This window comes from Balearica regulorum, chromosome 1, assembly GCF_011004875.1.
Source record: "Balearica regulorum gibbericeps isolate bBalReg1 chromosome 1, bBalReg1.pri, whole genome shotgun sequence".
NCBI lineage: Eukaryota > Metazoa > Chordata > Aves > Gruiformes > Gruidae > Balearica > Balearica regulorum.
This window is the reverse complement of record NC_046184.1, coordinates 214,623,319-214,648,627: the sequence shown is the minus strand read 5'-3', so window position 1 is coordinate 214,648,627 and position 25,309 is coordinate 214,623,319. Positions and strand designations below refer to the sequence as shown.

The 25,309-nt window shown below is 48.7% G+C and overlaps 1 protein-coding gene across 1 annotated transcript in view; it reads right to left on the bottom strand.

Moving 5' to 3' along the window:
* Window positions 1-25,309, bottom strand: part of GAB2 (GRB2 associated binding protein 2) — a 98,573-nt gene that overhangs the window by 27,910 nt on the left and 45,354 nt on the right. The window contains exon 2 of the mRNA XM_075742524.1: window positions 16,069-16,369. Within this exon, the coding sequence (XP_075598639.1) occupies window positions 16,069-16,369 (301 nt within the window). The remainder of the gene's footprint in view (window positions 1-16,068; window positions 16,370-25,309) is intronic.

Below are 25,309 nucleotides of genomic sequence, written 5' to 3'. Positions count from 1 at the left end.
GCTGCTCCTTCCTTCATCTGCTCTGCTCACAAGCTCACCACGATGACCACTGTCTCCCATGTGGATCTAGGATGGGAAAGACCTGCAGCTTCCTCTGGCTGGTGCCTCCACCAGCTGATCACACGGTTTCGTCCCATTGAAAAAACTCCCCAAACCCATTTGAAAATGAACTGAGCTTTGCAATGTCATGACTGGAAAGCTACTGGTTAGAAACTAGCTCTAATTTCCCATGAAAATGTTTTCCCAGCTGCTCCACTTGTCTTCCCTGCACTTGTTTCGCTCTGCGGTCACTGTTACGTCAGCAGGCATGTTGCGATCCTCATCCTGTTTGGGGCTTCTCGGCGTTCTCCTAATAAAACGAGTATTAGCAATGTGGCCCACAAAAATGTTTTTGAAAGCAATGTCAGAAAGTGGGAGGCGTCTCGCTTGAGAACGGCTGAGAGTTCAGGCAATGAAAAGAAAACAGCCCCGACCAGTCTCTCAGTTCTGTTTGTAATTATCTGGGCTCCGGTGGGTGTTAAAACATCTGTACTGGTTTGGCAGGGACTGGGGAGTGCAGCTTGTGCCAAAGGCGAGAACTGGTGTGGGTTGAAAGCAGCACAGCAATACGTTAGTGTGCTATTTGTGCTCAGAAACACGAGACTGGCAGCCTCTCCCGCAAACGCTTTTGGGTTAGGGTCAGCCCCAGCCCTGTCCCTGTCCCCATGTTCTCCCCATCCACCATGGCTTGTACCCCTCCAGGACCATCCCAAGGAAGAGCTGAAGGTGGTTAAAGGAGATGCAGGGTTGGCTGGAGTGCTAAAGCCTGCTGGTTTAACACCCCGCTGGACTTTGGTCACCATCAGTTCAGCTCCACGTTACGCTCTTGCATTTCTTATCTCTGTGCATGACGGTTTCCACCCGGACACCCTCCATCTCCCCGTCATGTCTGGCCGTAGAGAAGTAAATCTCTCCCCACTGGATATTTCTGCACTGAGCAGCGGGGCAAGCTCCCAGCATGGTTGTTGCTGTTTGAACTTTGTACACTAAAGCACAGGCTGGTTTTGTGGTTATTTTTAACACAGAGCAGCAGCAGAGCTGGGTTTAGTGGGGCAACGGAGCGTAATGTAGAGCTTGGTCCTCAGGAGACTCAGGCAAGGCAGATTTACCACAATCTCCTTGAGGATAATATTTTTGGATTTTGGCATTCCTCATCCCCTGACTCAGGAACAAAACATCCTCTGGCATCTGAGGAACAGAGCAAACCCTGTCTCCCCTGATGCTCTCTCATGGGTTGGGAACCATCCCATGGGCTTATTCAACAGCTCCTCACCCTCCTCTTCCTCACTCCAACAGGGCTCACAAAGTGCAATGAGTCCATCCTTAAAACTCAGAAGAGCCAGATTACACTACCACGCTTGTGGCTGTGTCCATCCTTGCACGCACCACAGATGGTACCAGCATCCAGACCAAAATCCGCGTCTTCTTGCCCGGCACATTGCCCGTGCTTTGCGCTTGGCTTAGAGCCAGCTGAAAATGTTCTGACATCTTCCAGCTGGAAAATGCCATTTAATCAAAATAGGAGCTTGCCAAGGTATCACTTGCAGCCAGAAATTACAGGAAAGCTTTAGAGGATAAAAGTGAATTTTAAGTAAAAGAGGAGAAGGTCAAGGTGTTTCAGTTTGTTCTCATCAGAGTGGATTGCTTTTTGGGGGTCGATTGCCCTGCTTTGACTAAAGATTATCATCATGAATTTTTTTAGATGTGAAAGTGCAATTCTGAGTGAAAATCTTGATTTTTTTTCTGAAATTCATTCAAATTCAGAATGAAAAGGTGTGAATCAAAATTGACGCTGAAGGCAGATGAAAATGGATTCCAGTGAGAGCAAAAACGAACACGCTGAATTTTTACCACCTCTGAAATGGAGTTTCTGATGGGCTTGTCACCCACTCTGCTTGCTGCAAGGGCAGCGTTCCCCCAGCATCAGCTTGCTCAGACTCCATACGTGCCACTTCTGAGAACTCTTCCTTCCTCACAGGAACGGAATTTTATTTATTTTTTTTTTAAATTACCTGAATGACTCATGTCCAAACTTGGTGCATTTGGCTGCTGAAACAGATCTGGATGAGATCCAACACTTGGTGCCCTTCTCATCACTGTCCCAGAGTCCTTCACCCACGGGATGAAAAGTGATTTGTAACAAATACGCAGTGCATTGAATCCATTTCTCTCCGCAGATGCTGGGATGAATAAGCCATGATATAATGGATTTTGGCTATGACCACAGGAATGCAGGAATTACCAGGACCAGACTGGACCAGAAACCAGCCTACTCCAGCTTTCCATCTCCAAATGCTTCGGAGACAGCTGAGAACTTCACAGGGATCACTCATGCAGCAACGTACCCGCAGGGAAAACTGATTTGTGCCTCGCTTCATCATTTATAAACCTTATTAAAGCAAATATTTTAACTTATCTAATACAACTGAGGGCATTCTTGCACTTATGGCAGTATTAAATCTTTAAGCCACTTTATCTGTAAAACGAACCCACTCTGTGTCATACGGGTCTGTGAACACCGGGTTGGTGTTCCCTTCAGACTGCATCAGGAGACCCCAGACAGTAGTGTGTGTTCTCATTACTGAGATACATGTCAGTGGATATTTTACTGCAAGAAGCACTGTTTGTCCAGGGCTAGGGCATCATGGATTTATCTGCGTAAAAGTGTTAGTGGCAGGCAGAGGACAGGATGGTTCTTCCAGCAATGTGCCAAAGAAATTAAAAGCATTTGCAAGTCTACTCTTGAGTTCTTAAAGGTAACGGAAGTGGTGGAAGTGAGTTTCTGGAGGATCACAGAAAAGCCAGCAGGATCTCAGTCCCTCAGAAGGAGTTATGTTGATGCCAAAGAACAGATATAACGGTATTCAAAACCTGTAATAAAGCTGTAAAAGTGTGAATGAGCTTCAAGTGAGAAACACAAATCCACCTCTTTTTTTAGACTCATGGAATGAAGTTTGGGGATGAGGAAAAGCCATGGGAGTCAAGAAACTGGGATTGAGATACTTTTAAAAAAAATTAATGTAAAGACTGAAGAGACACCACAGTGCTCTCCAGGAAAGACAAAATCTTCTGTTCTATCAGGAATTTTTTTCAGACAAATCTCAAGAAAGGAAGGCAGCATTTTCACCTGGAAGATCATGCGTTGACCAGGTTTTTGACCCTAATACTAATCATCAAAGCAACCATCAACTAGCAAAAAGACTCATCACAGAATTTATGGATTTCAAGTGGGTATTTGAAAGACTTCGTCATGACTCATTTGAGAGCAATGTGAACTGTTATGGCAGGCCAGCAAAAATAATTACCATCATAAAGGCTTTATATCAAGGTTGAGCCTGTGCAAAGTATATGCAGGCTCGAGGGAATGGTTTACACAGATAGCAATGTCAACCAAGGTGGTGCTTGGCAGGGCAGGTGATCTGCTGTGAGATCAAGGTGAGGATGGAGCCACGGGCAGCGCAATAGCCATTCGCTACACTTTTACACGTGATGAAGTATTTGCAATGTCCGAGTGCCCATAAGCCTGCCCAACAGTTCAAAAAGAGGATTCGTTGTCAGTTATGAATAAAAAAATAGCAAATGCAATGAGTCACTCAACTCCAGCTTACTTTCAAAAGCAACAGCATACAAGAACAGGGGCAGTTTATATATTTGGCAGTAAAATGATGGAAGGCAATCATACCAAAAATTGGCAAGGAGCAGCTGTGTTGGCCAGGATGGGATTTGGTCATGTGGAGCTGAAAGAACACATGATGAAATTTTTGAGGTGAAATGTTATTTTCCATCCTAATAAACAGATATAAAGGGTGGCAATCAATCAAAGGTGCAAACGAGTCAGACACATTCCTCGGCATGTGACAACGACCCAGTAACTATGAAAGGAAGCTGAGTCTCCAGTAAGGGCTGAAATGGGCCAGAGCTTTACCACCTGCCATGGAGGGGCTGGAGGACTATGAAGGACATCACATAGAGCAAAAAGGATAGGAAAACATGAGTCTGGACTTACCCAGAAACAAGGGGTATCAGACAATACGCTGTGATATGGACTTAAACGAGGCAATGTCTCATGTCATGGTCTGCCCTCTCACCTTCCTGATGACAGTGAGAGGGAACAACTCCAATTTTACCTGCTGGGATTGCTGAGGTATCTCAGCTCCTCACCATACTCTCTGAAGCCTGGTATTTCCCTGCAAGTGTTAGTTCACAAAAATCACAGAATCACAGAATTTTTGGGTTGGAAAGGACCTCTGGAGATGGTCTAGTCTAACCCCCTTCTCAAAGCAGGTTCCTCTTCTACAGCAGCTCAGGATTGTGTCCAGTTGGGTTTTGAGTATCTCCACGGATAGAGACTCAGGTTGGTTTTTTTTTTTTCACACTTAACTATAAGCATTTGTTTCATCCTCTGTGACTTAAAGTGATTGTAAGCATAGTGTATTGGGTTTGTGTGGCAAGGTTTTGGCAGCCAGCAGGCTACAAGGGGTGGCTTCTATGACAAGCTGCTAGAAACTTCTCCCATGTCTGACAGAGCCAATGCCAGCCAGCTCCAAGACAGACCCGCCGCTGGCCAAGACCGAGCTCATCAGTGACGGTCGTAGCACCTCTGGGATAACAGAATTAAGAAGGGAGAATAGTTGCTGTGCAACAGCAATTGCAGCTAGAGACAGGAGTGAGAAGATGTGAGAGGAACAACTCTGCAGACACCAAGGTCAGTGCAGAAGGAGGGGCAGGAGGTGCTCCAGGTGCTAGAGCAGAGATTTCCCTGCAGCCTGTGGTGAAGACCATGGTAAGGCAGGCTGTCACTCTGCAACCCATGGAGGTCCATGGTGGAGCAGATATCCACCTGCAGCCCGTGGACGACCCCACATCAGAGCAGACGGATGCCCTTGAAGGAGGCTGTGACCCGTGGGAAGCCCATGCTGGAGCAAGCTCCTGGCAGGACCTGTGGCCCCCTGGAGAGAGAAGCCCACACCGGAGCAGGTTTGCTGGCAGGACTTGTGACCCCGTGGGGGACCTACGCTGGAGCAGTCTGGTCCTGAAGGTCTGCACCCCGTGGAAGAGACCCACGCTGGAGCCGTTCGTGAAGGACTGTTGCCCGTGGGAAGGACTCACGTTGGAGAAGTTCGTGAAGGACTGTCTCCTGTGAGAGGGACCCCACGCTGGAGCAGGGGCAGAGTGTGAGGAGTCCTCCCCCTGAGGAGGAAGGAGCAGCAGAGACACCGTGTGATGAACTGACCACAACCCCCATTCCCCGTCCCCCTGTGCTGCTGGAGGGGAGGAGGGAGAGAAATGGGGAGTGAAGTTGAGCCCGGGAAGGAGGGAGGGGTGGGCGGAAGGTGTTTTTTAAGATTTGGTTTTATTTCTCATTGTCCCACTCTGATTTGATTGGCAATAAATTAAATCAATTTCCCCAAGTCAAGTCAATTTTGCCCATGACACTAATTGGTGAGTGATCTCTCCCTGTCCTTATCTTGACTCGTGAGCCTTTCGTTATTTTTTCTCCCCTGCCCAGCTGAGGAGGGCAGTGATGGAGCAGCTTTGGGGGCCATCTGCCTCCAGCCAGGGTCAACCCACCACACATGGACCAACAGTTAAGCTGCTACCTGGATGCCTTGTGGAAACTGTAACTCCCTCCTAGGTCTGAGTCCCAGAGAGAGAAGAAGTGGACTGGAGCAAGGGGGGGACAGAAGACATAAACAGGAGAGACGAGAAGGCTCCAGGAAGACCTTAGAGCCCCTTCCAGTCCCTAAAGGTGCTACAGGAAAGCTGGAGCGGGACTGTTGACAAGGGCAGGGAGTGACAGGCCAAGGGGAATGGCCTGAAGCTGAAGGAGGGGAGATGGAAATGAGATGTAAGGCAGAAATTCTTCCCTGTGAGGGTGCTGAGGCCCTGGCCCAGGTTGCCCCGAGAAGCTGTGGCTGCCCCTGGCTCCCTGGCAGTGTTGAAGGCCAGGTTGGATGGGGCTTTGGACAAGCTGGGCTAGTGGAGGGTGTCCCTGCCCATGGCAGGGGGTTGGAACTAGATGGGCTTTGAGGTCCCTTCCAACCCAAACCATTCTATGATTCTATGATTCTATGAAATGACATCTCTTTTCCTGGGCAGTCTCATTTTTCATCAAGTTTTTCAGGACCTGTGGCCAAGTGTCCCTTTTAAGACCATTCCAGCTTGGAGGGAGCATGTACCATGACCAAGCTGCCTCTGGCAGTGAATGGCTACAGGCAGAAGATGCACCAACATATCAGTGCTGTGCCTCGATGATGAATCTCTTCAAGCAGAGGCTGCCTTTATGCTCAGTACTTGTGCAGCACCTAGCATAGCAAAAGACTGGTTTCTTGGTTACCTCTACACCCTGAGGGACCCTGAGAGATGTTCTCAGCCTTCCCAGAAGGAGCCGTGATGTGGCAAGGGCACACGTGGACATGGGCATCTCTGGATCAGATGTAACCCCACAGTCCAAGTAATAATTTGCCAACATTACAGCTCTGACATTGTGCCACATTAAATAATGCAGAAGTATGTTTGAGAAGCAGGCAGTAATTATAACTGAAGCATAGAAACCATCTAGGGAAGAACTGTTATCTTTACAGATAAAATCAGTAATAAATGCTACTGCATTCATAAATAAAAATCAGTCTGGAAACAAACCCTGAGTGGTGTCATGGAAAGTTCACAGCAATCGACAGCTTCACGGCTCCTTCCTGCTCCGTGTGCCTTCACTCAGAGGCTTTAAAGGCTTTAGAAAGTTTTCCCTTCACTCAGGCTTGGTTTTAATTGGAAATATAAAGCAATACAAACCAGTAAACAAACAGGCACTGAGATCCGGGAAATCAGAGTCTAAATCTGTCCTGGCTTTTATCAGGTTTTACAAAGCAGCGCTCAAGGCTTATAAGCCATGGCACCTATCAAAGGTTTGGAGGGAACAATGTGAAATATATGGAAGGAAGAAAAGGGGAAATATGTTGGCTTGGGGGGGAGGAAAGAATCATGCTGTGAGAAACTGCCTGAAATTATCTGCTGCAAAGGTTGCTGTGATTTTCTCCCTTGTCCTCCAACTTGCTCGCACACATGTTTTGGGGTCCCACGTCCATCGTGTTTCCCAGCCCAGCCCCTCTGTGTTGGGCATCGCATGCAGATCCACATCCCGTCCTGATGCCCAAGCAGCTTTGCAGACATGGGGTACAGCTCCATGAACCCCAACACAGCATGGCTGGGGCACAGGGGCTAAAACAGTCCCAGAGCCCCTCTGGGAAATATAAATGCAGGCAGATCTGACTGCAAGTTTCCTCCCAGCTGGCCGACACTCAAAATGCCTCCCTCCCTCCCTTGGTTTTGCTCAGACAGTGCCGCTTCGCCGGTCGCTTTGCTCCAAGTCCATCAGCTGCTTTTGTTTCCAAAGGCTTTGCATGGTTTTGCTTTTTGATGTGATGCTGATACCGTCTGCTGCACTCATTTTTCCACGGTCAGTAAGTCATCCTAAAAATTCCTCAGTGCCCATTAAACTAATGGGGCTGACCTGACGCACACAGGGCTCGTAGTGATAAAAGCCAATTATAAAAAGAATTATTTTAAATGGGTTTCTGATTCTGGGTACCTGGCCCAGGAGACAGCCCTGGGCAGGGCTGAGAGGTATGAATGCAGCTTGCCAATCTCTGCTGGGAAACCTGTGCTGGAAAGGTTGGGCAATGCTTTTTGCTCTAAAACCCCCCTAAACCTCTTGAACTCATTTCTTCCTTCCCTCCCAGCTCAAATCCCAGGCTCGGCTCAGCAAACCCAATGGGACTTTGGCCAGGAAAGCACAGGATTTTCCCCAAAGGCCTCAGTCCTCCAGCTTCATATTTATCTTCAGAAGAGGCTGGTCAGATACCCTTGTCCTACACGCCTGCTGGGAAACCGTCACGAAGAACTGGAGTATTTGACTGTTGGTCTTTTTTGAAAGCTGAGCATGAATTTTCTTTTTTTTTTTCTGGTTGATGGTTTTATTATTTGCTCCAAGATAAGAACATTCTTTGCCTATAAATCTGGTGCATCCTCTGCCAGTTCCCATCAATGCTGGGTATGGTTAAAGGGGGCTCAACTAACACGTATCTCTCAGGGGTGTCTCTGGGATAGCAGAGTTATGGGTTTGCAAACACAGGGATGACGTATCTTCTGGATTTTTCCAGCCTCAACTCTGTAAAATATCCACACACACAATAAAACATATAAAATCCTAAAAATTCCTAAATTCCCAAACATCAGAATCTGAAGAAAATGTTGATCCAGCATTGCAAACCTCAGATGTTCAATTGCATCAGACCCCCTGAAGCCAGAAGGTTGGTTTTCTAAAGATGTAGATACCTTAAAGACCTTTTATCTTGCTTTCTGGTTTCTAAAGCCCTCTGTATCTCTGCTTCAGTCTTTTTCTTGGCACCTAGATGGGCTAGAAATCTGCTTTTGGTATTGACAATGACCATCACAGCAGTGCAACGTTGACCATGATCCTGTAGTGCTTCTGGTAACACAACTTGATGAAGAGCTGAGTATAGCAAGAAGAATAAACTATGGAAGAATACTAGGGGTTGATCCTCATCTGGTGTAAATGAATTGATGACAAATGACATGATTTGAAGATCTGAATATCTCAAAGGTCTTGACAGCAATCCTGAGATGGTTGGGATTCATCGCACAAGAGTTTTAGGAGTCTACACAGCGGATGTGTCCACCTGAGCTCATCAGTCCTGGTTCCCAGAAGAGCCAAGGGAAAGAAATGGGCATTTTCTCAGTGCAAACGATTCTCCTCATTTTAGACATTTTTGTCCATCTTCTTCCCAAAGTAGACAGATTATAACCACCAGCACCTATCTTGCTCTCAACAGCAACGGTTCCCTCACCAAAATGCCAGGAGAATCGCAGCAAGGAGACTCTGACCAGAAGGTAGAGATCAGCACTATTTCTCCCTGTTTCTGTCTTCTAGGAAGCAAATTCTGGGTCTTAGTGGCTCTGTGCTCTTCAGCAGACTCATTAGCACCTGAACTAGCTCATCTCCAAAGGGAAAGAGGGAAAAAAGGAGGGGAAAAAAAGGCAGCAGGCACTTAAGTGCTCTCAAGCTGCTCCTTTGTGCCAAGACCACTCCATCTCCAGTATTGTTTACACTGAAATAAAAGCTGAACAGTGTCAGATCTTAAAATAACTTGCTGTTTGTGGAGCAGGAAAACCAGGGTCAGGGAAGTCTGGAACAAATTTAAAGAGGCAGGATGACTAAGGGATGAACTGGGACTCAGGCAAGGATGCATTCGCATGCACCTGAAGTTCAACTGTGAGCCTAGTACAAAGTGAGTTGAGGTACTGGGTCTTCCCCATCCATTCTAGTGATGCTAGGTCAAGCCTGGGGCTGAGATGCGACATCTGCATTTGTCCTCCCAGAGCAAATCTGCAGCCATTGTTGTTTCTCTTGTTAGGAAAACTCGGCACATGGTAGAGAAGGATGGGTGGGACAGATCCAAATGCCCTTGAGGTATGCAACCAGTGGGTCAGATATGATGTATGGCATTTTAAAAGAAGGACCTCCATGACACTGAGTGCAAAAAGTATTGATGGGAACACTGAGAAAAAGGCTAAATCTATATGGATGGTAGGATGTTGGGTTAGAGGAAAGGGCTTAAGGCTCAGGGACCCCACATTGCTGTCCCCAGCGCAGGCCACTTCCAAGTTTCAAATGCGGCAGGGGACATTAGATCTTTGGTTAGGTGAATGAGACATGGGAAGGTGGGATACATGGAGAGAACCCAACCAGATCTGCCATATCCTCCCCATGGGTCAAGCTTAACTCAACGGTAATCTTGCTCATCACTTGTTGTAAAGTGTCATACTGTCTGCCAGGGGACAGACGGCCTCCAAGTGAGCTGATATCCAAGTATGACCCATATCAGCCCTTAAAGCTGAAGTCAAGACCAATCGACTTGTGTCGACAGAAGCTGAAGAGTCAAGTCCTGGCCCAGCTTGAGGGCACAAGGCTCCACACGGGACTGCCTGCTTGGCTGCCCTTAGGTGGCAGTGCTGCCTGCAGACACTGAAATAAAGTACATTGGGGCCTGGGTTCTTCCAGGGACACGAGGAAACCCCCACATCTCCCTCCTTGACCCTATTGCTCAGCCCCCAGCACACTCCCCGGCATGGTGCAGAGCTTGCAACTCCTCCAGAGCGCGAGCAGGGAAGGAAGGAGGCGTGTGCCGGGCACAATAGCAAGGAAGTACCTGGCCTTGCAGTGGTCATTAGTGTTTCCCCTCTGCTTTGGTTCTGCCTGGCCATGGGAGAGACCACAGCAGTGGGAAAGCGGGGGCTGCCCCAGGGCCATCACCTTGCCTGGGCTCCCCAGTGCCACACTCCTGCATGCAGGGATGGTGAACACCGGTCATTCGGGGGTGTTTAGGGGAGATGGGTGGTGTATGACATGCAAACCTATGTTTTTACTCTAGTCTCGCTACCTGCTGCCTCTGCTGAGCTTTTGGGCAGCTCCTGTCCTTTGAGCAAGTCTTCAAGGGGTAGCTTTGTGCTGTCTTTTCTCCAGCCCACCTTGAGCTCCCTTTGCTCAGCAAGCACCCATGCAAACCTGGCTGCAAGGAATCGATGGCATGAGAGGCATCACTGGCCTGATGCTAGGACCAACACATTTTTGGGAGAGAAGCAAGGAAGGAGCAAGAGAAGCCATACGGGCTGATAGCACAGACGTGCAGGCAGCCCATGCAAGGAGGCAGCTGGTTGGCAAGCAACCAGCCAGCAATTCATATGGGACCTCCAGTGAAAGCAAGTCAAGTAGGTACCAAAGCAATAAATTTGCTTTCATGGGCTGGAAGGGGACAACCAGTGGAGGGTCTGAGGCAGCATCAAGCCAAAGAGACCCTCAGTGGAGACCATGCATGTAGGGTATAGGAGCTCTCATCCATGTGAGCAGAAAGTGACTTGTGTCCGGAGGCTGATCCCACAAACTCTGTTGGAGTGAGCATGGCTGAGTTGAAGGAGGAGGGAGAGACACTCAGGTCTCCATTAAACATTAATGCTTGGCCCTGACTTGTGTGTGATGAGACAGTAAAAGCTTTGGGATTCCTGGGGATCAATCCTAGCTGTGATGCAAAATGACAGTGCTGAGTCTTGGAGATGGAGTAAGGAGTGAGCCAGAGCCCAGGACTGCCCTGGTGCAGCCCCCTGGCAGAAAGCAGAGAAATAAATACAAGAAATAAAGTCCCAGATGAAAAAAAAAAAAAAAAAGAAGACAACATGCCTAGGCTGGGTGGGAGAGGCCACTGCTGCCAGACACAACCCATTGGGGCAGAAGCCCAGCGCCATCCCTTTCCCACGCCCTGCTCACCCTCTCCGAGCGACAGGAGCCTTCAGCTCAGAGCAAGGACATTAACTCACCCACAAATATTCCCTTCCCTGCTTCCATGGCTGGATTAAACTTCTAGCACGGGGGCATTAACATGGTGCATGAATAAGCTCTTAAACTCCCCTGAGTGTTTGCTCAGCACTCACGAATCCAAGCCCCCGAGAGAGTCCCTGCCCCACAGAGGAGGCAGAAAAGGAGCTGCGGGGAGGTTAATAAAGTTGATAAAGGTATTGACCCCTCTGAAATAACTAACTTGGGCACAGGACCCCTGCAAGAACATGCTCACTGCAAGGACACACATTGGTTTATGAGAAATTAAATTATATGCTGCTGTAGCTGCACCTCTTTCATATCGGGAATGGGACAAAGCGAGGTTTTGGCTGAAGCATCAGCTCCAGAAAGGGTTAATGGCACATGAGATATGTTTAGTGGGATTTGGTATTTTTTTTAACTCCAACAAACAAAGCATATGAGAAAATCCAGTTCACAGCTGAGCCCTGGCTGCCTGCCCACTAGGGCAGGGAAAATGCAGATGGTTTGAAATACCCACGTGCCTGCGTTGCTCCCGCAGCCTGTGGCTCAGGGTCCCCAGCAGGTCTCCCCACATTGTATTCAAGCTGGCCAAGGTGGCAGCAGTGCAAATTGCAATGTAAAAACAGTGTTTGGGTGCAGTCTCGAGCAAATCTTCTTTGCTTGAGCCCTGCCGGCTTCCCTGGACTTGTGGAGGAGCTGGGATCCTGTGAGACTCTGCTTGTTCAAAAATAGTAATTAGCTCTCAAAGTAAATAGGTGTTAACAGAAACAAAAAGCTTCGCCGCAGTCTGGGTAAACACCTTAGAGTCAATTTAATTTCCCTTCTCCTGGTAGATGTAATCGCACTGCTCTGCAATTATTTTCAGGTTGGGGCGGGGAATGAAGCCACCGTGGTGGCTTTGTGGAGCAGCTACTCCTCAGCGGCGCCAGGCCAGCCGGAGGTACCCACCACTTCACTGACATTTAGGTCCCTGGGGCTAAAAAGAGCTTCCTTTTGACGAACCAGATGTGTAACACAGCCAGCAATCAGCTAAACCAGCAGCTAAACCACATCATGGCATTAAACTGCCCTAAACTCCAGCCTATTTCTTAATCCTTAGAGTCCCCCAGTCTAGACAGCACATGAAGGACTAATGTGAAAACCACGCAACAGAAAATTTACACTCTCCTGTCAAGCTGCAAACAGAAATAAGCATCAAAGGGTACAAATTCATTCGGCCTTTTAATTTTTTTGCCTTTTGGGAGTGCGGGCTGCACCCAAGCACAATCCTGCGCTGGTGCAGAGGGTTTGCAGTCAGTTTGCATCACTGCATGCGGCTACGTTCAGGTTGCCACTAAATCACAAATGAGAACCCGTGTTTTCCCTACTGTCATGAGATGCTGGTGAAAGAGGCTTTTACCCAAACTGCCCCAAAAGCTACGGGTTTTTTCCTCCACCACTGGTAGGTTAAAAGCAAACTTGTGACCAGTGGCTGGGACTCAGCTAATGTGGCGTATCCCTTAAAGCAGGATGTAACTCAGCATGTGATGGCAGCTATAGTAAACACCTTTGCTGGTTGTGGATCACTTCCCTGGCTGGGATGCGAATGTAACCCAGTTGGGAACAGCCCAGCTTTGGGGCTGGACCCAGCAAGGCTTTCAGGACAGCATAAAGCAGTCACGCACCCAGGAACAGGAACAACCAGAAAAATGTGCACAGTGGCTTCTCTGGCAGTTTCTGATCTCGTTCTGCCATGCTGTTTGTCTGCTGGGAGAGGGAGGTTTAGTTAATTAATTGCTACAATTAGCATGGAGCTATTCCTGCCCATGACGGTTACCTCTTCCTCCCCTTTTTGGTGCATTCAATTACTGAATCATTCATTCTCCAAGGCAGAGGCTACAACAAGGCACAGAGAAGCTTAAGGATGAAGGGGTGAAGACTAAGAAAGAAATGCCAGAGGTCTCAAGCTCTATTTCTACCCAGGAATTGAGTTATTCTCATGAGAACTCCTCATCCTCTCCCACCCATCAATGGCTTCATGTTGGCTTCAAGGACAACATCAAGTTGGGTGGGAGTGTTGATCTGCTTGAGGGTAGGAAAGCTCTACAGATGGATCTGGACAGGCTGCATCGATGGGCCAAGGCCAGTTGTATGAGGTTCAACAAGGCTCAGTGCCGGGTCCTGCACTTGGGTCACAACAACTCCAGGCACCGCTACAGGCTTGGGGCAGCGTGGCTGGAAAGCTGCCCAGTGGAAAAGGACCTGGAGGTGATGGTCGACACCCGGCTGAGTATGAGCCAGCAGTGTGCCCAGGTGGCCAAGAAGAGCACAAGTCTGATGAGGAGCAACTGAGGGAACTGGGGTTGTTGAGCCTGGAGAAAAGGAAGCTGAGGGGAGAACTGATCGCTCTCTACAACTCCCTGAAAGGAGGGTGTAGCCAGGTGGGGGTCGGTCTCTTCTCCCAAGTTACAAGTGATAGGACAAGAGGAAATGGCCTCAAGTTGCACCAGGGGAGGTTTAGATTGGATTTTCGGAAAAATTTCTTCACCAATTGTCAATCATTGGAACAGGCTGCCCAGGGAAGTGGTGGAGTCCCCACCAGGAGGTATTTAAAAGACATGTAGATGTGGCGCTTAGGGACATGGTTTAGTGGTGGCCTTGGCAGTGCTGAGTTAACGGTTGGACTTGGTGATCTTAAGGGTCTTTTCCAACCTAAATGATTCTATGATTCTATAAGGAGGTGATGAAGAAGAAGGAGCACAGCAGTTATAAATATTGCTAAGACTTTTATTTCTCCCTCCAGCTGACCCATCAGGAAGGATGGGTGATGGGCTTATGTATGCTAAACCAGACAAGACTCCCAATACCCATCACGCTGCAATGATCCTGCAAACTCTCCGCCCAGCCTCGGGCCGTGGGTCCTTCAAACATTGTCTACTTTGGGAAATTGATGATTTATTCGCCATTACTAAGCAGGGATGGTGAAAGAAAGGTGAGCGTGGGGTCACCACTTCGGCGAGCACCAAAGTGAAGCACCAACCCTGAATAATTCATGTTCCCTCTTTACTGCAGCATCTGGACACATCTGCTACATTTGCCGTTGCAGGCTTTTTCTCGGCTGACTCAGAAAAATCACACTTTGGCAGCTGGGTACTGTTTCAAGTGGGTACTTTCCCTACAGCATTAACAAGCTGTGATTTTGTTACAAATAGGGATTTTTTTTTTCCTCTTTTGCTGATGTCACTCTGTGATCCTGAGGGGAACAGTGGCTGGATCTCTGCAGCCTGATGAGCCCTATGTGCCCTTTGGGACAGATGTGCTTGCAAGTGGGAGATTGTTTTTCCTTTTGCTGCCCAGATTTATATTTCACTGAAGTCCAGTATTGATCCCACTGCTGTTGGGCTGGAAGCTCATTTTACTAAATGGGAAGAAAAACAGTTGCCCCAGCTGAACGCATGCAAAATGGAAAATCCTGCAACAAAACAGCTCTTAAAAAAGAGCCTGAATGATTTTGCTGAACCTCGAGGACTGCACTGCTGACATTGGAACGGGATGTAATTTATTTAGCCTGACCTTTCCTTGCAAGACCATGCTGGCGGCAATATCAAGGATCCTTTCTACCACTTGCACACCCATTGCCAAGGTGACGTCCCGTTTCATGCGTCAGTCAGTGAAGATCGCATCCGCGCTGCTCTGATGCTTTGTTTGCTGTCCTGCCTGACAAGCTCTTGGCAGGGTTTCAGCTCCTGTGGATGGCAGCTGCTCCGCGAGGGACCAAACCAGATTCAAGCTGAACTTTATTATGAGGAGTTTCATGCAGACAGAGCACGGGATTGGGGTCTCCTGCATGAGACTAGACCATGGATGAGATAAAGCAAAGATGCCCAGAGGTGCTACCGGGTGTAATGGGACCAGCAGGCAACTGCAGGACTGCGCTCCATGCTCATACCCCATACCATCTCGCTCAGGATTTATGTGAGCCCTCATGGTGCTGGAGAAGCGGAGGCAGCTCACCAGTGCTCACTGCAGAGGCTTGCCAAATGCAACCAAGTTTGGACGGTGGAACACGACTGGTGGAACAGGTCCTGCTACTGTGCAAACCACCCAGTGTTTCCCTCTCCCCTCCCAGAGCTTTCCCAGTGGGTCCCAGAAGACAGAGATGCAGGTGGGGAGGACGCATCTGTCCTTCATATGAGAGCCTGTCAGCACTGGGGTCAATCACAGTGGAAAGTGACATGGTCCTAGTAAAGCTTCTCTCCCACCACACCAAGGGATTGTAATCTCTGAACGAGGGGGATTTTCACTGCTGGTTCCCATGGTTCTCAAAGGGAGTTTGGTGATGGATGAGGACAAAGGTTGCAGCTAAAATAATCCCCAGACCCCATCAACTTCTTATAAGAGACTCAAAGGTCTACAGTTATGGGGGAAAAATGAATTAGGTGGCTCACAGAGGCAAAGCCTGCTCTGCTTCGGATGTCAAAGGTAGGAAGCCTTGTGGAGGTTTCCTACGTGTTCATCCATTTCCCACTCAAGCCCTCCCAGCCTTGTGGCGGGCTGTACCCCCTCCCACAGGTCTGATGATCTGAAAAAGGAGCTGGGCCCCTTTGGGAGGACAGGACAGGAGATGCTCTTGGCCACGGACACAGCTCTCACGGTACCTGTGTTTTCCTCAGACTGGTTGAAGCCACAGATCTGGCAGATGCTGCGAACCCACTTGTTCATGTCGTCCTCTGTCTCAGCCACCAGGTAGAAGGTCCTGTCGCTGGTCTTGATGTCAAAGATGTAGCTGTCTTGCAGCTCCTTCTTGTTGAAGGTCAGCCCCGCATCCACTTGTTCACAGAAATTGAGGTTGATCACACGCAAAGGTTTCTTGGAGTGGTCATTTTTGTAGTATTCCAGGACATCGGGGTCGCCACTCATCCGACCGCTGCGCAGGATGAACCAGCGTTTCTTCCATGCCTGAAACCAAGAAGAGAGGAAGCATGATCTCCAAGTCATGAGGGCCTAGAAACCACTGCCAGGCACAGGGTGACACAGATGAACACGACACCTCTCTGCCCCAGGACACTCTGGGATGCTGCTCAGGACATGGCTCCAAGAGGTGAACAGACTCACCTCAATTCATCAGTTCAATACTCAAATACCACTGGTTATCTGAGAGAATTAAATACTGAAATATCATTCTAGCTTAAGATGACCTCAAGAAGGGCTAGTCTTGAGGCTAAGAGCAACCTTGCTCCTACCCTACAGTCCAGCTGCAATCCCAGGACCCAAATACCCTTATCTCCTTGATGTGAGATAATCTGCAGGGCAGCATTACCAGCAACCGCAGTGTTGAAATGCCTTCCAGCAGCTCAGAGGAGCTCAGGTGCTTTGGACACAGCACCCTGTGTATCTTGCCCTTCAGAGAAACCCCGGAGAGCATCACAGCGCGTGTCTGCAGGTACCAACCACGCCAATCCCATCTCTGTTTAAATGCCAGGATAGAAAGGCTAATAAAACCAATGGGGAACTGGTTTGGTTTTTTAAATATCAGCAATAATGCCAGGAAGACCCATGGAGAATCCAAGCTTCATTTGTTTTTCAACATCTTTTGCTCCCTGGTACATAGGAAACACCTTAGCAAAGGAAACGATTCTTCTGAGCAATGATGATGGCAGCCCCTGGCCAAACCACCTGGGGAATAGACTCAGAGGGTTGCAGTGTTTGAAGAAAACTGGCAAAATAAATGTCAGCCATCAGCCCTGGTGCTGGGAGTGGCGCCCCTCTGCTCTCCCCATGCCAAATGCCATTGAGAGCCCACAGGAAGCGGAATAGCCACAACAATAATGTGCAAAATGCTACAACTTACATTACACAGACAATCATGCAGATGTAGCTCCTCATCCCATGGGTTGGAGGGGTTTTTTTTGGGGATGGGCTCTGCATGAGCATCCTGATGCCTGCAGGACGGACACCACCCCCCTTTGAGCAACTGTTCCCCATCACAGAGCTATGCTGCCTTGCAGAGGGCTCAGGTCCCACGGCATATGGAAGGAAAGGACTACGTCTAAGCATAGTCCTTAAAACATTTGAGTTTGTTCAGGCTCCCTCTGAAGGTGGTGAAGGTTCAAGAGGTGCACAAGCAACATGGCTTAGATATAGCCCACGTGGATGAGTGGAGTGATGTGGGTATTGCTGGCACTCCTGCATTACCTGACACAGACCTCAGTTTGCACCAAAGGACACCAAGGGAAGGGATGCAATCCCCACCATTCTGCCCCAGCTGTGGACATATGTTTTATGAGGTTTACGTTATTTATTTTTTAAAAAAATCACCAGATTTTGGGTTCATGTGATTATGAGAGGCTGGGCCATGAGGAAGCACATGACATCCCTAAGAAGGAAGAACCAACAGCCACAAACATCTTTAGTAACCCAAGAGAGGCAGCAAGGCGAAGGGTGTGCTGGGATCTCCATGATGCCCACCGGAAGGTGACTACAGCCCTGTGAGGCTTTGCATATTGGCAATGGGCATGTCCTGGATCTCAGCTACCTAATTGCACCAGGGTCTCAAAATTTTGGAGAATTTGGTGGCTGAAATAAGGGTAAGAAACCCTTGTGATGGTTTCTCTGAATGGTCCGATTTGCACCGTACTTCTCAAAGGCTTAAAAATAGCTTTTGTTTGTGTCTTTGAGATTTGTAACCAAATTAGTTTTGCACTAAGTCTCAAATGGGCTCCCGGTGCCAGGAAAGCAACTTTAGTGCAATCTTCCAAATGCAGTGGAGCAGCAAATTGCTTAGTAAGAGGACGTGCGAGGCTGGCAGATTTGGGTTTCATCCAGGAGACGCTCACCCACTTCTCATCAAAACGACCACTCTTAGATGAAAAAAACTGCACACAGTGGAGCTGCATCCGTCAGGGATGAAAAAAACAATTTCACCAGGCAGAAGCAATAATTTGCTAGTCCATCTTCTCAAAATGGATCACCTAAATCACTGAGAAACAAACTCATTAACATTTTTTCTAGCTCTATGCGGAAAATGTCCCATTGACTTTCTATTAACACCGAGCCATTTCTTTGCAGCCACTTGGCAGGACAAAGACATAGGCACACATCAACGAGGGGGGTCTGAAAGAAGATCAAGTTGTGCAACCACATGAACCACCACCTGAATGAAGACACATCCAACACTACTTCTTGCTACTTGGCTGGTTGCTTTCCAACTGTTCGGAGTCAAGCCTTGCAGCATCCCTTCATGGATGAGAAGTTGGATTAAAAAAACCACAAGGTACAGAAACTAGAGTCCAAAATTTAGAGCTTTCATGAAAAAAATAGGAGGAAATGCTGCAAGCAAGGCCAAGAATGCTACCACAGGTTCCTTTTTTATTGCCAATGCAAGAGCCACAACTTCTCCAATTCTCTTTAGTCTGTCTGGTAGCAATGGAAAGCCCCACACAGTCAACATTTGGCAGAGAAAACAGTGTAACACATGCAGTCTGGTGGTATTGGGTAAGTCCTAACATCAGCTGGTTGCAAAAGAGCTGCTCTTGTCAGGACAAAATTTCTTGGGAAGCTTCAGGAGCTGGAGTTTCACTTGAGGGTGGGACCCTTGGACAGAGCAACAGCTCCACCATCCTGGGACGGCCACCCTGTCCATCCCTGCCTGGTGCCCTCATGATGATAAAGAGTCACCAGTGTTTTTCTAAAACAGCTTCTGACCCAGAAAAACAGGTCACAACAGCAGCTGCTGGAATTGCCTGTCCTGGACAGGTGGCTGCAGGCAGCACAGCTGGATGCATCTCCCACTGCATGTACCCAGAGCAGGACCAGCCATTTCTGCCTCATAAGATCAGCTTCTGAGCTAGAGGAATAAGGATTGGCCATTAGAAGAGATGGAAGGAAATAACAAAAAAATAGCCAGGGACCTTCTTATTTTTGTGGAGATTTTCCACGTTTCTTTGAATTTTTGAGCACTGAGCTCAGAAAGCATATTTTAGTTCTTCCCCATGGATTTGCTGTGTCTCCATTAGGAAAAGGGCTCAGCTTGTGTTTGTCAGGCTAGGGCTGTGCTTGGAGCATCTCATGGCGCTAATGGAGCTTGCTTCAACATATGCGGCAAAGGATACGCAGCCTGCAGCATGTGGTCCCTCCTCTTGGGACATCTATTTCCCCATTCAAAGCTATCAATACCATCCAAATCTTCCATGTTCAGGCTTCCCTAGAATATCACCTTCCTGCAAGAGGGTGATTTAAGGGTCTACTGACCACCAGCTGCAATAGCATTAGGATGCATAGGACCCATATGTGCATGGCAATTGAAGCCCAAGCCAAACCAGAGGAAGATGCGACTCCACATGAACCTCCACACTCTGCTGCCATGTTTCCAAGACCTTCTCCTCCCACCATGGGGCTGTGATGGACCCTTTGAAGCCCCTGTTGTTGCCAGCCCACTCCTGCCAAAACACTGTGCCTCACAGCCACGTGGTGTGAGCCCAGGGCTGTGTTTGTTTAACAGCTTTACAATGTAGAGAGACCAACAGCTTAACAGCCATAAAATGGTGCCTTTGCAGCAAAAATTTCCAGCTGTGTGGTCTTTTGCCTGCATCAGGTTGCTTTGCAGTTAAATTACAGCTGCTAAAGCCCCCTAATATAATTGAAAAATATTTTGACGCTTGGTAAGTACTTCTTTTAAAAACATCATGCTGCCAGTGCAAAGTAAATCCTCCCAGATGCCAAGATCTGTGACTGCTGCTTGATTGCTTTCCATCTCAACAGTGCCGTGGCAAGCTAAAGTTTACAAAACTGACCCCTTTCCAACTGGATGCTACCTCAAATTGGTTGTTTATGGGTTGGAGAGTTAGGTTGGCAGAGACCAGGTGGTGCTGCTGAGTTCACAGGCTGAGTGCACTTAGCAGGGATGCTCTGGGGGCTCATGTTGCGGTTGGGACCCTTTCTGTACCCTCTTTTGGGTGAGGAACCGGGAGAACCCAACTGGAAAGGTGACTGCTTTTGAGCAACTGAGATACTGTCATGGGACATCTTCTGACCACACCATGAGTGAGATCTCTCATGTCCCCTGTGGCTGTCCTGATGGTGAAATACTGTGGCAGAGCTGGTGGCATCAGTGCAGAGGGCTCCGACTGACCCTTGTTGGAAAATCTGGGGACTCCAAGCGCATAATAACCTAAGTTCAATTTAGGGTTGGCCAAATAGAAGCTTTATTAACTATGATCTTAACAAGAGGACATTCAGACAGCATCTCCCCCTCTGCTCCTCAGTTGTCTGCCAAGTGATCGCAGACCCCCAGCCTATATACTGTTTCAGAAAATTAGAAAGAGTTGAGGAAAATAGTAAATTCAATGTTAGCAAAGCCCGGTATCCATGCCCAGGAGGGACCTTGCTAACTGCCACAATCCTGAGAAGGAATCTAACAGTAAATAACATGACAATACAGAGAGATGGCTCTTGGTGGAGCCTATAGGAGTGGCCCACCCAGTATTATCTTAGCTCAGAAGTAGGGATTTGGAAACAGTCAGAGACTGTTAGCTTTTAGTCAAAAGGAATGTTCTTTTAATTAGGATAAACCTTTGAGCCAGACCTCTCAAATTGTAAATAATAATTCTACTACCACACCGTTATAGCTTATATAGGGATAGGTGAAGAGCAGAGAAGGGAAGGGAAGAGAGGAAGAGTGGAAGAGAAATAAATGTTTCCCAGGAAACCTGTCTGCCTTGCTCCTTCTCCTGCTGTCAGCTTTGTCCCCAGGAGCACAGCACACCACCAGTGTGAAATAAACCTTCCAAAATCTGATCTGATACAAATCTCAGGATCTAATCTGAGCTGGCAGGTGAGATGAGTGACCTAGCCATGACATCAGGCAAATTTCTCACACCAGGATGAAGTCAGGGACAGAGAGATTTGAGCAGGAAACCCCACAGAGGGGCAAGTGGGCACTTGTGTCCTGCATTTGCCCTGCTTCAGGTGCAGGACAGCTCCTGCCATTGCTCCCGTGGCCACCAGCTGCTGGCGGGGATGCCACCATGCCCATGAAAGCCCCTGGTCCCAGCCCCATGTGCCCCCAGTTTTAACTCTGCAGTGCAGAGTGGTCTCACATCCCATCAAGCACGTATCACACTCCAGGAGTGTGCAAGAAGGACCATGATGTCTGCAAAGGTCTCACTGCTCTTCCTACCCACCATGTCACCTTGCGGTCCCCTCCCCGCTGCCACCACTTTTGGCAACCTGGTAAGATCATTCCTGGGGGAGGGGGATACAGACGATGGGGCTGTCCTGGGAGGACGTGCTGCTCCCATCATGGAATCATAGAATCATAGAATCATGGTATAGTTTGGGTTGAAAAGGACCTTTAAAAGTCATCTAATCCAACCCCCCTGCAGTAAGCAGGGATATCTTCAACTAGATCAGGTTGCTCAGAGCCCCGTCCAACCTGACCTTCAATGTTTCCAGGGATGAGGCATCTACAACTTCTCTGGGCAACCTGTGCCAGTGTTTCACCACCCTCAGCATAAAAAATATCTTCCTCATACCTAGTTCTTATAGCACCTTTACTGTTGTGTCATTTCGGGTGGCTTGGTGTTACTGTTTTTGCAATGCACAACAATGGTGCCAATTGTAGCCTTCGGACCGTGTTATCCCACATCCCTGCAGCTCTGCACAAGGGGCACAGTTCCCTACTGCAGCCAGTGCTACCAGCACTGGGGAGTGAAGCCCCATGCAGGAGGATTATAGAATAACCTATTGGTGACCTGTATAATAATGTTGTCTTTCTCTGTGTCCCTGGAGGCTTTTTATCTCATCTGATGGACAGGAGGATGCTGGTTGTATTATTCATGCAAGAAAGCCTCTCCTCTCCCTGTCTTAGCACTAATTCAAAGGAAGTGCAGCTTGGAAGAAGATTTGCAAGGAGTGAGAAAACCCCCCCGTGTCTGCTCAGGTAAGGGTTCTGGTAGCTGATCACCCCCACAAAGTGCCTTGACAGCCCTGCCATGGCTGTCCAACCCTGACATCCCTGAGCCCAAGAGCAAAGAGGAGTGCCCTGAGCCCCCTCCCGCACTCCCAGGTCCCCCCATGGCTCTCCAAGCACCTTCTCCTTGCCCACTGCCTGCTCTCAGCACCTTTTTGACATGATGCTGACAACAGACAGGTCCCAACCCCACTCCTCTCACCCTTCAACGGGATGGAGAGACTGATTCCCACTAATCATGCGCTTGCCATGGCCGAGTTCATGGTGAGTTCATTAGCAGCATCACTTTGGGGGAGGGTGGCTTGATTGGCAGCATTAATAATGCTGCACTGCAGCGGTGAGACCCTGCAGGGCACAGGAAACCTTGCTGGGGTACGAGACGGCTCTTCCTTGGTGTGCAAGGGGAGGGAAGCAAGGGCAATGCAAAAAAAATACAACCCAGTGCATATCTCAGGCTGTCAAACTGATTTTCCCTCCTGGGATTTTTTTTTCCCGCTGTTGGAGTTGTAATTAAGGCTTCAGAGCACACGCTGAATCTCTACGTGTGAAATCCACCCAAGGGCGGTGCGGCCGGCATGAGACTTCCCACACTGAGCATCTCTCACAGCTGGCTGAGATGGGGTTTTAAGGAGGTGAGGCTCAAACACAGATTAAAACCTATTTGCAAGATCATTTAAAACTCCATAAGCTTCAAAACCAGCTCCTGCCATCAGAGATGTTTGCTACTGGGGAAGGAAGGGGTTGGGATGGCTCGGAGCTAAAGGTTTGCTGGTGTGAGCTGGAGGACCCGCTCCCCGGCACCACACTCTGAGAATGCAACGGGCAACAAAGCAGTGACACAATGTGAAAAACATTTCTCTCTGTATTTATTTTACGTGAGTTCTCTGGTTGGAAAGATTTCAGTAGTTCAGTGCTGCATGGTCAATCTTAGGAAAATAAAGATGTCTCTCCAGGATGTGAGAGTGCTGACCACGTTTCTGCTGGGATGCTGGAGTGCCTGATTAAGGATGGGATGGAAAAACAAAATACCAAGTAGTGATGCTGTGACTATCTGAGAAAGAAGGACACAGGGCAAACCCTGGGGAGGGCCAAGAGATATAGAGAGGATGGATCCAAACTCTACTGGGAGATGCATGGGGACAGCATGAGAGACAATTGGAAGGTCCCATTAGATGTAAGGAAAAGGCTTCACAGTGGTAGGACAAAAAAACACAGATGGAGTGATGTCCATCTTTGGAGATATTCAAAACCTGCCTGGACAAGACCAGGAACAATGCAATTTACCTCCAGAGTCAGTCCTAAATTCAAGCTGGCCCTACTTTGAGCAGGAGGTTTGTCCAGAGACCTCCAAAGGTCCCTTCTAACCTCAGTTATCTCCGAATCTAAATTACTTTTCCAAAATTAGATCCAGCTCCCAACTGTTGTACAGACACCTGATGAGACTGTTCAGACCCTGAGCCCCAACATGGGACCAGGGCAACCACCCACCACACACCCATCCTCAGCATTTTGCATGAGAAAGGGCAGCATCGGCATTTTTTAACTCTCATTGAGTAAAGCAACCTTTTCGGGGTTTGAAGGACTGAGCTGGAGCCCAGGTCCTGCCCCTGGGCTGGCCGCAAATGATCCACATGCGGGGCCTCCACCGCGTCCCTGCCGCTGTGCCATGGATTTTGTTATCTGGAAGTATTTCCTGCTATTCAGCCCTGTTCTCTATTCCACTCTGTTATTCCTAGCCGAAACCTCTCCCCTGACCCGCTGTGGCACACCCTTTGTGGGGGCACCGGAGTGGCACCCGAAGGAGGTGCAGGCAGGTGGGTGTCCCTGCGTGGGGACAAGCAGAGCTGGTGGCTCCCCATGGATCTGCAGGACACCCGGCGAAGGGGTGAGATGACACCGCCATTGCCTCTGTCCCAAGACCCCATTGTCCAGCCCAAGAAAAACAGCACGGCAAAAGGGACCACGTCCTACAAAAGCAACGCTGCAGGCAGTACCCCCGGGGCCCCGAAGCGATTGCAGCGAGTCTCCAGCCGACTGTTTAGTCTGGGTCTGATCCAGAAGCCAGGGCCACTGAAGGAATTTTTCATCCTCAGCCTCGAGGTGATTTGTTTTTTACCCAAAGGGTCCCGGCCCCTTCATCTGCCCTGGCCACATCCTGACTCGATGATGGAGCAAAGTGGCGGGAGGACTGCACTGCCATATCACCTCACTGGGCACAAGCATGTGGCTCTGCCACACGAGCGATGAACTCAGCACAAAGCTGCATCGTCCTCGTGCCCCACCACCACCATTGCCAGCACAGCGCCGCGGGGGCTGGCTTGCACCTCGCTGCCTCTTCAAAGGCTGACAAAGACAAGGGGCTGCGACAACCAAACAGGATGCCCCAGCAGCTTATTATGTGATATTATATATATCATATATATTATGATACTATAGTTATATATATTTTACATGATGCACATCAAGACTAGTGCTTCTCAAGTCTGTTCGCAAAACCCCGCCACCACCATTGACTATACTCAACCCTACGGAGGTGGGCAAGAGCCGATCAACCCGCTGGGGTAAGTCAGCCCGCGCCACGTGAACACACCAACAGTGAGAGTGGAGTTTACATTGCTTTTTGAACTTTGGGTTTCTGGAAGAAAAAGAAAACTGCTCGGAGATTTTTTTCTTCCCTCCTGAGACTTTGGTATCAGGCTCTGATAAGCGCTTTCCCGGCCATTACACAAGCAGGGCTGGACATGGGAACGCGGCATGAACAAATGACTCTGAGCACAGCATTTTGATAACTGAGTTTTTCTAGCTTTCTGGCCTCTGCAAGGGCAAAATAAATCCCACAGCACTGTCAGCGATTTCCCTTCCCTCAGCCCTAGCTTTGGACTACCCCAAATTGCTGCCCTAAGAATAGGGATCTGCCCCCCCAAACCACA